Source organism: Gossypium hirsutum, chromosome D13 (genome assembly GCF_007990345.1).
Source record: "Gossypium hirsutum isolate 1008001.06 chromosome D13, Gossypium_hirsutum_v2.1, whole genome shotgun sequence".
NCBI lineage: Eukaryota > Viridiplantae > Streptophyta > Magnoliopsida > Malvales > Malvaceae > Gossypium > Gossypium hirsutum.
Window position 1 is genome coordinate 32,610,326 of NC_053449.1, and position 13,151 is coordinate 32,623,476.

At 34.0% G+C, this 13,151-nt stretch overlaps 1 protein-coding gene and 1 long non-coding RNA gene across 3 annotated transcripts; both read right to left on the minus strand.

The window, feature by feature from the left end:
- Nucleotides 1–4,611: 4,611 nt before the first annotated feature.
- On the minus strand, nucleotides 4,612–7,073 carry LOC107918734 (probable lysophospholipase BODYGUARD 4). 2 transcript variants are annotated; one of them, XM_016848320.2, is made up of 4 exons: nucleotides 6,394–7,073; nucleotides 5,947–6,287; nucleotides 5,523–5,725; nucleotides 4,612–5,111 (listed from the first exon to the last, which is right to left on the minus strand). In XM_016848320.2, the coding sequence occupies exons 1-4, from the start codon at nucleotides 6,839–6,841 to the stop codon at nucleotides 4,790–4,792; spliced, it is 1,314 nt and encodes a 437-aa protein (XP_016703809.1). In that variant the 5' UTR covers nucleotides 6,842–7,073; the 3' UTR covers nucleotides 4,612–4,789. The 2 variants fall into 2 exon arrangements, with proteins under 2 accessions (XP_016703809.1, XP_016703810.1); XM_016848321.2 differs by having other exon boundaries at nucleotides 5,947–6,284; nucleotides 6,394–7,072.
- A 2,593-nt stretch (nucleotides 7,074–9,666) lies between these two features.
- Nucleotides 9,667–11,230, minus strand: LOC121225056 (uncharacterized). Its single transcript, XR_005922817.1, has 2 exons — nucleotides 11,014–11,230; nucleotides 9,667–9,924 (listed from the first exon to the last, which is right to left on the minus strand). It is a non-coding gene; the product is annotated as an uncharacterized lncRNA (long non-coding RNA).
- Nucleotides 11,231–13,151: the final 1,921 nt, after the last annotated feature.

Here is a 13,151-nt window from a genome sequence, read left to right on the forward strand (position 1 = left end):
AGCGCATTGGATCTCCGTCACGAGCATCAACGACTCAATTTCGGTAGGAGATGGATCACAAGCCCAAATTCTTGAAGGCGATGCCCAATAAGCAAATTCTAGCCCAATCAAGAAATCCATACATACTTAGTTGAAAATCAGGCCAAAATGTCAAAGGGCCCATTTTGTAAACATTTTAATTGTTAATTTAAATTTTTAGGCTCTAGGAATATGACATGTTAAATTCGGCCCAAAACAGCCCATTTAAAGTGTTTGGCCGAAATTCTCTTATTATTTTATTAATTAGGGTTAATTTTTAAGTTTTCTAATAAGATTAGGATTAGTTTGTGGCCTATATAAGTGATGGCCGACCACCCCTTGTACACATTATTCAATACATTAAAATTTCAGTTTTGATAAAGTGCAGAATTTTCTTTGGGGTTTTCTCCAAGAATTCTCTCTTGAGTTTTCTTTAGAAGTTGTTTTAGCAATTTTGTGATTGTGGGAGTCATCTTCTACCTTCTTCTTGCCATTGATATTTTTTGGAGGGGAGATTAGAGCCGTTTGAAGGGATTTGTGAAATCTTTCGGGATTTCAAAGATTCTTAGGACTTTTCTTTAATTCTTGTTGTTCAATTTATTTTCTTTAATTATGCTTGTGCTGATTCTTCTTCTAATTCTTTTGTTGTTCTTGTTTGTGTTTCAGCCTTGATTAAACTCCAAGAACTCTTTGTTTAATTCGATCTCTTGTTGGCAGCTCCTAAATCGATTCAAGATTTCCCTAATTTCTAGGGTTTTGCCGATTGCTATTTCCACTTGTTGGGTGAATTTTGGCTGCTGGAATTTGGGCATTCTTGGCCGAATCAATTTGTTGGCCGATTTGCATTCTTTCTATACTTTCAATTTCGTTTGAGTCATCTATTCTATTTCTTTGTTTCTTGCTGCTCTTTTAATTGAATTTGGGGATTTAAATTCAAATCTGATTCGGTTTAATCTTAATCTTTGTTTGTGTTTTCAGATCTGTTCGTCTAGGGCCTTTCATAGGAGTTTCTCGTGTCTTGGCAACTCGATCTTGGTCCGCGCACAACCCTATATCACTAAGCTTTCATAATTTGCATAAATAACGCTAAGTTCATACTTTCCCATCTTACTCATTGGTAACCTTACCAAAAGCTCAGAATAAAAAAAAATAAAGCACCTTACTTAATAGCTTGCTTACGTACCTGCAACATCTCATTTAACACATTAATACTCTTTCATAATATAGGCATATTGCATATCATGTCACAAAGCGTTATAAGTATAACTGAAAACTTATCACTTACTTAATACTTGAATATACTCAGTAAAATACTTTTAATATCATCAACTTATAACCTTAATATTATTAAGCCTTATGTACATATGTACTCTTTCCTCATGATCTTATCATCTCTCTGAATTATTCTTTGGATTACTCAAGTACCTTTCCTTTTGAAACTTACCATTGTCATGTCTTGACATGGTCTTACGTGGTATCATTGCCTTATGAACTCACCAATGCCATGCCTTGGAATGGTTTTACATGGGATGTTTCCTGTACTACCAATGCCATATCCCAGATATGATCTTACATGGGAGTTCTCATATCGATGCCCATGCCATGCCCCAAACATGGTCTTACGGGGGACCTCTCATCTTGGTGCCAACGCCATGTCCCAGACATGGTCTTACATGGGACCTCTCATCTTGGTGCAAACGCCATATCCCAGACATGGTCCTACATGGGACCTCTCATCTCGGTGCCAATGCCATATCCCAGACATGTCTTACATGGGACCTCTCATCTCGTGTTGACATGGATCAACCATGGTACTTTTCCGTCAATTCTTTATTAATTGCCATGTTATAAACATGGACTTTTCCGTCAATTCTTCCTTAATTGCCATGTTATAAACATGGACCTTGAGATATCAATGCCTTGAAAAATCATAGCTGAAACATACTTGCTCAAATTCTCAAGGTCAGTCACATAACTCAATAATAATAATAGCAACAATTGCATTATAATAAAATGCTACTCAACTTACATACTTACATTCTCAATCTCATCATATCCTCAGTTTATCTTACTCTCCTCAAATTAAGTTATTTATTACTTTCTTGATCTTATACAAAGCCACATTACAACTATGGTCTTATATGTAAACTTATTCGAACTCATTTTTAATGTCGAATCATTATCGAACATTTCTCAACTATTATCATTATATTCAAAAATCAATACTAAAGCATTTATAACTAATATATCAATTTAGCATTCAAACATGCTTAATTAAATGCATATTAAACACATGAACTTACCTCGATACCAAAACGGCGACTTGATCAACTTTCTCGATTTTCAAATTTTCTCCCATTCTAGGTCCAAATCTCATTTTCTGGGATCTAAAACATCATATTTCACTTATTTAATCAATTTACTAATCATTTCGGACCTAAAACATATTTTGACAAAATTTACATTTTTGCCCCTAAACTTTTGCATAATTACGATTTTTCCCATGGGCTCGGAAATTAAACTTTATTCCTTTTTCTTATATTTTATGACATGCTGAACATTTTTCCCTTCTATGACAACATCAAATTCTTGCTCTAACATGCACTTATGAACAATAATAATTTTTACCGATTATGCCGTTTCACTCGTTTTCACTGAAAATCGCTTAGCAAAAATCGTTTAACATAATTCTAAGCTTCGTATTCTATAACGAAACATCAAAATACACACTTTTCATCTATGGGTAATTTTCCAAATATAAACCCTAGCTCAAATTAATGGTAGAATTAACTTAAGCGAGTTACCGGGATTCTAAAACTGTAAAGAACATGAAAATGGGGCTAGAACGAACTTACTATGAAGCTTGGAAGATGAAAAAACCCTAGCCATGGTGTTCCCTTGCTACATTCGGCCATGGAGAAAAGAAATAAAGAAGATGATAGCTTATTTCATGTTATTTTGTTTTTATTCATTAATTAAGGCATTTTACCAAAATGCCCTTAAATACCTTACTTACTAACCATGTCTATTTTTGTCCATCAAACTCTAATGATCTAATTACTATTTAAGGACCTCTACCTTAAATCCTCATTTCAATTAAGTACTTTATGAACTAGAATACATATTTTGCAACTTTTACATATAAGCCCTAATAGACAAATTAAACATGCAATCTATAAAATTTCTTATCAGTAGTATAACACATGCATTCAATCAATCGGTAAATCATGATAATTCATCGTAATAAACTTTTCTATTTCGGACTTGTGATTTCGCAACCACTGTTTCATTTAGGCCCTATTTCGGGATGTTACAGATGGTGATAGAGCTAAGATTCTATTATTTGTGTTTAATCATAGTTATCTATCTTTGGTAGTTTTTGGTACTACTAGTTTAGCGATGTTTTACGTTTGTATCTCTTTTCCATTGGGCTTCTCATGATGACCACAACATGCAATTCTTAGAACGATGGAAATTGGTGATTCCAAAGGCCATTTCCATTTTTTTTATTTGGTGTCCTTTCCTATTTGTACTTGTTGATACAAGATACAATAAGGGAGGAAAAGAAGGAGGAGAAAAGAGGAGAAAGTGGTGGCATTGCGGAGGTAAGTTCACTTAAAGAGGCGAAGAGCTGGAACAAGGATAAGAAGATAGGCTAACTATTACAGAAGATGATTGCTCAGAGTAACTTTAAGGTGCTTGAGAGTCAATCATTTCTTCATCGTTGGTAAGGATGTTTATAGGGGAGGTCCTCTTGTCCATTAATGTGATATGGAAAATCATTATTTAGGGAATTATCCTCATTTACTACATGAAGGAAATGCACCGTGGAGCCCATTTTGTTATGCATTTAACCAATATAAGGTTGTTACACTCAAGTGTTATTCACAAAGATTCAGGGGCATGTTCACACTTGAGAAGTGTTCACACTTAAAAAGCGGATGCCTTGTCATCTTGAAGAGAACAAAGGGTAAGGAGCCTCCTTATCGCAACGAATGGTCAAAAGCATGAACTTAACCTTTCGCTCCCAAGCGGGTGGTCAAGAGAAGCACTTTCTTAGTCATAGTCAACAAGGAGTCAACACTACCTATACTGCTGACACGTGTCCCTATGACGAAAGGTTAACGTTATTTAATTGTTGTTGCTTAAGGGTTGTGTTATAATCCTAGTTTGTTATCCCACTAACTTTTACATAGTATTGTCACTTTGAATATTAATGAAATTGGTTTTTCATCTTCATTTGGTGATAAATATATTACACTAACTCAATCAGTTTAATTAATCTATGCATTTTTTTAAGAGTTTACAAGTACAATATAATTAAAGTACAATTACTAATACATGTTCGAGTAACTATAATGTAGAATTAAACAAATACTAGCATAACAAACTAAAAATAAAAATAATTCGAACTAAAACCGATCCACCAAACTAAAATTCAAACAATGACAATAAAGTTGATGTTTTTTTTGCTTTTTTTTTAACATTGCTTGTATGAACTAAATTGCACTTTTTACTGTAATATAAGGACTACCTCTATGGTTGTACCAAATATTGAATATACTCATGACTGGTGCATATTATATTCAACACTCACTTTCAAGTTGGGATAACTTAATTAATATCAACATTTGTACCTTCAAAAATAAAAATAGCCCCGTTTCTCTCTGGTGAATAGCTTTCTAATGAAAAAAAGAGAGCAAGATTTGTGGTACAACCTTTGGCTAACAATTATCAAACAGGAGGGAATCAGCTTTTAAATGGAACAGTTCTATGAGGATGCCCATATATGTTGTAAACTCTTGGCAAATTCCCTCACTCTACCTAAAATAACAGATGTATGATCAACATTTTCAATCATGTTAAGTTCAACTAACTCTGGGAATTTCTTCTTCGTGTTATTGCTGCAGTCCAATGGGACTTCCATGTCATGATCACCATGGATGATGCAAACCTTTACTGACCTTGATTTATTCAAAATTTCCAGATATTTATCCATCAACTTTGCTGCCCCACATATCACATTGTGCATGTTATGCCATGCTGAATGATGGGTGTGCCTTGTCAAGTCCACTTCCATGAAATTCAGTTCCCTGGAAATATAGTAAAACGTGGACGAACTTGTCATCTTAGTGGAAATTTTTTATTCCAAAATATAGAAAGAAATTGCAGATGTTAAAAGCATATGTTTGTATATGATATAATTTGGAAATGGAAAGGAATTGCAAATACTGGAATACAAATCTCGAACTTATGGAATGCTATCTGCTAAGGGTGAGTACATAAACTAATTGAACCAAGTCCCAAGTTCTAGTTAGATAATATAAAAATGAGTTGCAGAAGCCATAATTAAAATCCCGGACCTGCCGTCCGAATGTTACCATTTAAAACTAACTGGGTATTCTCTAGTTTATGACATAGAATGCATATAAATACAAATATAGTAAATTTGTAGGCATGTTTATTTTATTGTGAATACGAGTAAGGAATGATTATATTGTTACCTTCGAAGTGTGAATAGCTTAAGAATCATCTCCCATATCCGATGATTACGACAAAACAGGACACAAAAACATCTTCCAACATGCTCATACCATGACATCACAGATTTACCAAATGCTAATGGCGGCCACAGTGTCTTTCCAGCGAATGTGTTAAGCGCCATTAATGAAGTTGTTGCTCCATCTTTTGCACAAGGCAAGTATGGCTAAATGTAGAAGCACAGTAGATTAGAAAAAAGATTGAACAGAGAGAAGTAAGAAAAAGGTAGGTTAAAGTTTAAGAAACACACAAATTTCAAACGGTTCAAGTATGGCTACACTCGATCAAACTCAAATCGAATTTTAAATTTCAATTTAACTTACAACTAGAATTGTTGTGGACTCAATTAGGCCAAAAAGAAAATTAAGGTAAATGTTACCTACTTACAGGTGCAACAAGAGTGACTGATTTGACGAACTTGGGGTATTTAGCAGCTAAGGCCAAAGCAATTAAGCAACCCATGGAATGAGCCACCAAATGGAAAGAATTCAAGTGAAATGGTGAGATCACAGATTTGTCAATCCTTTCAACATGATCAAGCAATGTATACATACAGTCATTTTGCTTTGGACTTCTTCCGAATCCCAAAAGATCAACGGCAAAAAGCCTGTAATGATCCTTTACAGATTCAGATAGATTGTTGAAAATTGTTTCTGTCCAAAATGAAGAAGAAGAAAGGAAGCCATGCAAAAATATCACATTTTCAGCTGCCTCATCTCCTCTTCCTACTTTCAAGCAAAAATATGTTGGTATCAAAATCAACTACTGCAATAGCAAATGCCTCTGAGTGAGAAAATAAATAACTAAATAAAACAAATCTGCCTAAAAAGCTACCTTGAGGAAGATTTTTCACAACAACATGAAGCTTCTGATCATATTCTTTCTTCATCCATGAAACACAAGACTGGCATCCACAATCAGACCATCGATTCACCATCAAGCCTTCATTGACGCTACCATCTCTATCATCCTTTTTCTTTCTATATATTCTCCATTTTCTTGCAAAACCAAGAAACCCCATATTCCTCAACATATATTTCCTCCCATACAAACTCTCTGATAACATCTCAGTTTCCTTATTCTCTCCATTTTTGTCTCCGGCTTTTCCACAATAACAGGGAGTGCAGGCATTACCTTCGAAGAACTCATCGACTAACTTGAAAACCACACAAAGTACAGCGTCGAGGAAGTCTAGGAAAAGAAAGACGACACAAGTAATGGAATCGAAGAGTGTTCTTCCACTCTTCCTTGTCCATTTTCCTGCTAAATTTTCAGCAGACATTGATGGAAATGGAAGGAAACTGGTATAAACAGAAAGAGAAGAAAAAAGACCTTTGTGGACAGTTTGAGATTGGACAGGAATGTATAAAATAATACTATAAATACGAAAGCGTGTAAATATGAGAGTGGTCCTAAAATATAAGTTGAAAAATCAAGATTTTGGATTGCATCGAGATAAGATGAATGTCGAGGTAACTGCCAGAAAATGGACTTTTTTATTTCTAGAATAAAGTATTGGAACCTTTCTTGTAGAGGGTTCAAGGAATTTGAATATGTTCTCATTACTATTATCGGGGAATATTACATAAATCTCTTGGAAAAAGTATTTATATATAATAATCATTATGATTTGAAAAATAATAAAGGTAAATTATAAAAATAATTATTTATATTTATTTAAATTTACATTTTAATTCTCAATATTTCAATTGTTAGCATTTTATTATTAATTTATTTATTTATAATTTGATCATGTTATCCGCACTTAAATGTGTAACAAAAATCACGTTAAAAGTTGAACTACTTAATTTTTCAGTTTTATTGTGAGCCACCATTAGTTATTTTTCCGGGAAAAATACCAAAAAAAAGCCTATTTTTTTTAAAATTTATCGAAATGGGTCCGGTATTTTATTATTTACCGGAATGGGCCATTTTCCCCGAAATCGTGTCCACGTCAGCGCGATTTGCTTACGTGGACACAAATCGTGCCTACGAGGACGCGATTTGCTGACACATCCCCTAACATCGTGCTGACATGGACGCGATTTTGGGGAAAATGGCCCATTCCGGTAAAAAATAAAATACCGGGCCTATTTTGGTAAATTTTAAAAAAATAGGGCTTTTATGTGTAATTTACCCCTTTTTTTTGGTATTTTGCCCCTAATAATACATATTAATGTATTACTGTAATATGTAGCTCAAATTATGTATTGTAGTTAATATTCATAATATTGTAGCTCAAATTGTCAATCCGTCTATACTATTGTACTAATAATATATATAAATGTAATATTGAAGAGTTAATTGATTAAAAAAATAAATGCAACAAGTACAAAAAAGATTCAAAATTATTACTAACAAGATTTGAACCAAGGTACTAAGGGAAAAGAATAAGAATCTTAACCAACTAAGCTAAACTAATTAACTGACATATTATAAAAATACTGTTATTATCTTAATTATATTACTTACGTTCTAACGATTTATCGGACCTATTCCATACACGTGTCAAATCAAAAATAATAATACAACAATTCTGTAAAAAAATCCGGTGTTTACTTCAAATAAATAAGGAAAATAATGATTTGAATGTTTCAAAATTCAATTTTAAACCGAAAAAATCAAAATTTAGAGGTAAAAAAGGATCTTTTTCGACGAAAACTGCGGCAAATCGCCTTCGGTAGTTTGTCAACGCGTAGATCTCGAAAATTTATTCGAAATAAAAAAAATCGTCTCAATCGGACAACTGAGCCAAAAGTTATGGCCTTCCAAAGTTTTCCAAGCTAAAAAACATAAACTGTTCATGAATTATTGCTTCCACGTCAGCAAATCGCGCTTACGTGGACGCGATTTGTTGCCATGTAAGTAATCGCGCTGACGTGGACGCAATTTGCTGACACATCCCCTGACATCGCGCTGACGTGGACGCGATTTCGGGGAAAATGGCCCATTCCGGTAAATAATAAAATACCGGGCCTATTTCGGTAAATTTTAAAAAAATAGGGCTTTTATGTGTAATTTACCCATTTTTTCCTTGTTTCCCTTATTTATTTATTTTTCTTTCTCCCACACTCTTATTTTTTTCCTTTTTTCTTTCTTTCTTATCACTTTCCTTTCTCTCTTTATTTTTCTTTTTTTCCTCTTCATCTTCCTCACTCAACCTAACATGCAACACAGTCAAGATAGCTTTATCAACATTAGCTTAGGAAGAAACAAAGTTCTGTGAAACAAGGCAGAAAATGATTTGCCTTGAGAATGTTTTCTAGGATGGCGGAAGGGCCTCTAGATGAGAAATACACAATAATAGTAGGTGTCAGTTTATAATTTGTCGATGTTGTCGTAGGCAAGATGTAACACCCCAAATTCGGCCGGAAAGGTTCGACCCGAATCTGGCGTGCCACATTAGCCACTAAAGTGACTCTCCGTTAACTCCTAACCTAACCTCCAACACACCACTTATACATAGCACACGAACATAATATTAATCTTTAACAACGCAGCGGAAAATCATACATTCAGAAAACATAAGGGTTCGCATGATAAAATAAATCAGAATACCTAATCATGTGAAACAATATTTCCATACACTTAGAAATATTTACAAGCTCATATTACATTTAAGCACTTCGTATAACATTCAGACATAGCTCGCATACCTTATTATCACAAGAGATCGCAGACCAACACACAAACATAGGTTTACAGTTTAATATAGGCTTGCATAAAAACACCTGCTCACAAGATTTAGCAGATGGCATATAGTAATTTTGAATCTTAAGTTTAAAAAACATTAACAGTTCGCTTAATATTTAAATAGCTCATACATCATAGCTTTACTAAATAACATGCTTCAAAAACAAGGAAAAACATGCATACAAAATATTATAATATTTAAACAAGGTTCGTATAACTTCATAGGTTCACAGACACACAAAGGTTCATAAAGCTAAGGGTGCGCATGTAACTTTGCTAAACAACTTAAGGTTTCACATGTAATAAAATTAACATAATAGGGGTACACAAGTGAATATAGTTCATAGTAAACAATGTTTCACATGTAAATAATGTATCATTATAAGGGTACGCTAGTAATCAACAAAGTAGACATGCATGATAACATCGATTTATTAATTATCAAATAGAAGGAAAAATCCATATCATGGCTCACAGAAATAGAGTAAACTTAATAACATAGCATAGTGTACTTTTATACATAAGAAAATTATTTGATAATCAAATTAACACTATAACTATTGTTCAAAACAACATAACATAAACCCATTGCCTATCTCTATGGTTCACCCGTATCAGTCAGGTGCCTCATCAAATCATCGACATCGCTTATGCCATCCGCGATCTACTTACCTGAGAAGTAAGATAGTAGGGGGTGAGTTCAGGGAGAATTTAGTGAAATAATCGAAAACCATTAGATCATGTCTTCAAACAATATTTGAAACAATGGAAAACTTTAGTTTGAAAATATTTTGTGTACTAGGTTCGTAGGTGAGAATGCGAGACCTAGTTCGCATCTGAAAACATATTTTGTGAAAATAGTTTAAAAGCAATGTTTACAAATCTTTTCTTCCGAAAACTTGCTTTAAAAAAGGTTTCGCATTAAAATCATGCGAGGCCATATTTAAAAAAACAAATATGAGTTTATAATAGAGCCTTGAGACCAGCTCTCACATATTAGAAATTATGAACAGAGTCGGCCTAAGGTTGTACAACTGGTTCTTCAAACAGAAGACATGTCTCATCGAATAAGATATATCCAACCTAGCTCGCAAGGAGCACATAGAATGAGACATATAAAAAATCTTACAAATCTCTTGCTCTCAAGGAGCACGCAGAGTAAAGCTCACAAAAGCTTATGTTCTCAAAGGAACATGCAGAGTGAAACTTATCACAAAACTCACAAAAGCCCATGCTCTCGAGGAGCACGCAGAGTGAGGCTCACAAAAGCTCATGTTCTCAAAGGAACACGCAAAGTGAGACTTAACATGGGTGAGTACTCACGCATTTGGTATACCAATCGGAAGGCTCACTAAAGAGCTCACAGAATAGAAAGCTTGCACTAAGGAAAAGCTAAATAGAGAGCTTATCACAAAGAGAACTTAGTAGAGAGCTCGCATAAAGCAGAGCTAAAATATTTACTTATAAAAAGCTTGCACGTTAAGTTACTTTAAAACACAATTTAAAACCATTTAAAAAAATATTCTTATAATCAAAGGCTCATATAGGAGTTTGCATAAAACTGTGCTTTAAAATCCTCTTTCCAAAATCGTGTTTTGAAAACAAAGTTTCGTAGCTTAAAATAGAACTTTCAGAAAACTTACTCTTAGGTTTCAAAAACAAAGTTTCTTTTAGAAAAACCATAGCCATTAGCAAACATAATCAGAATACTATTGAAAACCCATAGTAGTTCACATAATCAAATAATTTTGGACCACTCACCGGAAAATAAAAAAACTTAAACAATTTTGGCTTTGCCTTTGTCCTTGCTAGAAGATGGTTTGGTTGGTTCGTAACAAATAAATAGATTACTAACAGAGCATACAGATATCACACACGCAAGCGAACCTAGATTTTGGGACGATCAACTTAAACAAGGTAAAGACTTACTCGGATTACTATGAATAGAACTTAGAATAGAGACTTTAATGGAAGAATTTTCAGTGAAGAATTCATAGAGTTAAGGGTCATATTTATAGACTTAAGAGTTCTAGATATCTTTGGATACCCTATCTAACTTAGAAAAGTTATTTCTTTCACGTAAAGTATTCCTAGATACACTAAATCACTTTTTCCTAATTTGATTATGATTTCATCTTTGACCAGCGAACCCTGTTCGCACCTTGACTGGCAAACCCAGTTGGCAACTTGCCTGGTGAACACAGTTCATCTCACAGACTAGCAAACCCTAGCTCGCCTAACACGTTAGCGAACCTGCCTCGCAGTGGAACTAGCTAACCCTTTATCATTTCATTTGGCGTACATTACCGCTTGAAAACCCCTTTGCTAAAAATTTTTTGACGAACACCCAGCTCACCTGAATCTTGGAAAACCCCCAATTTGCTTAACTTTTGATGATCTCAATTTACTGGAACACTAGTGAACTTTAACTTCGTACAGCTAATACTTCTGACCCTAATCTAGGGATGTGACACAAGATGCAACTGGATTTCTACAAATCTTGAAATAGACAAATGGTAAGTATTTTGAAACATTGAATTCAATTCAGACTTGAGTTTCATTTGAGATGAGTAATTGTATTACATTGTTGAGTTGATGTAGGAGAGAACCTTAGCACTATCTTTTGAATTGATCACTGTCATTGAAAATGTACCGAAATCGAATATCACCCATCTTAATTCATCTTTTGTCTGTATGATTCTTCCAACCAAAGAAAACCCCCAAAAATAAAAAATACCATTTTTAATTTCTTAATAACAAGATTTTAGAAGCATAAATTTTGTAACATGCTTGGATATCTAAAAAAAGTGGCACTTAGGTTTCTTCGACTTTTACAACTAAAGATAAACAGGCCATAACAACTAATTCACTCATACATAACTTGTCTTGTTAAAATTTCAATCTTGAAATGAACCTATCAAAGTAATTCACAACAACAACAACCATGGTCAGAGCATTATTGTACTTTGACCTTAAAAAGCTACCCTAAAGCTTTTCTGCGAGCTAAAATTGGAAACTTGTTCAAGTTAACATCAATGAATCCATGGTAGGTTTGTTTCTCTTTATACATTAAAGCAAACAACTCATTGTTTGTTCAAAGAACAAGTCATTGTCAATGAAAAATGAAGGTAAAAATGTCCTGTTTTCACTATTTTAACCAAAATTTCACTTCCATGATATGAAGGGAAATCCTTAATGATTGTTTTTATTATGTTTATTAATTTTTATTTTTTATTGAAAACACATTATTTTAGACTTGAATGTTTAATGGTTATCATACTAAGTTTTACCAGTTGCATTAGGATGTGGTCAATCCTTTAGTTTACTCCATGGTTCGACAAGTTTTGGAAGGTCATTCGATAGATCCTAATCTTACTAGAACTTTGCTGGTGTTAATTCCAAAGGTCCTTGGACCCGAACGAATTACTCAGTTTCACCTGATCAGTTTATGCATTGTGCTCTACAAGATCATCACTAAGGCAATGGTTAATAGATTATGGCTATTGATGGGGCATCTTACTCGTCCTAACCAGGCCAGCTTTATGATGGGGCAAAGTATCATAGATAATATTATCATTGCACATGAGGTAGTTCACTCTTTAAAGACTTTTAAAGTGAAGAGGTTTGGGATGGCAATGAAGATAGATTTGGAGAAGGCTTATGATCGAATCTGGTGGGACTTTCTGAAGGATACTTTGATAGAGGCAGGGCTTCCATATTTGTTAGTCAGGTTCATTATTCACTATGTATCTTCTTTTTTGCTTCAGGTACTTTGGAATGGTAATCTTACAGAAGAATTTAGGCCTTCACAGGGAATTCGACAGGAGGACCTATTGTTGACGTATTTATTTGTTCTATGTATAGAGAGGTTGGGTTATCTTATTGAGGAATCCATAGAG

Coding starts and splice junctions, on each gene's coding strand:
- LOC107918734 (XM_016848320.2), bottom strand. CDS start 6,841: ATGTCTGCTGAAAATTTAGCAGGAAAATGGACAAGGAAGAGTGGAAGA. Junction 6,288..6,393: donor TGTGAAAAATCTTCCTCAAG/GTAGCTTTTTAG, acceptor TTTGCTTGAAAG/TAGGAAGAGGAGATGAGGCA. Junction 5,726..5,946: donor CAGTCACTCTTGTTGCACCT/GTAAGTAGGTAA, acceptor TTCTACATTTAG/CCATACTTGCCTTGTGCAAA.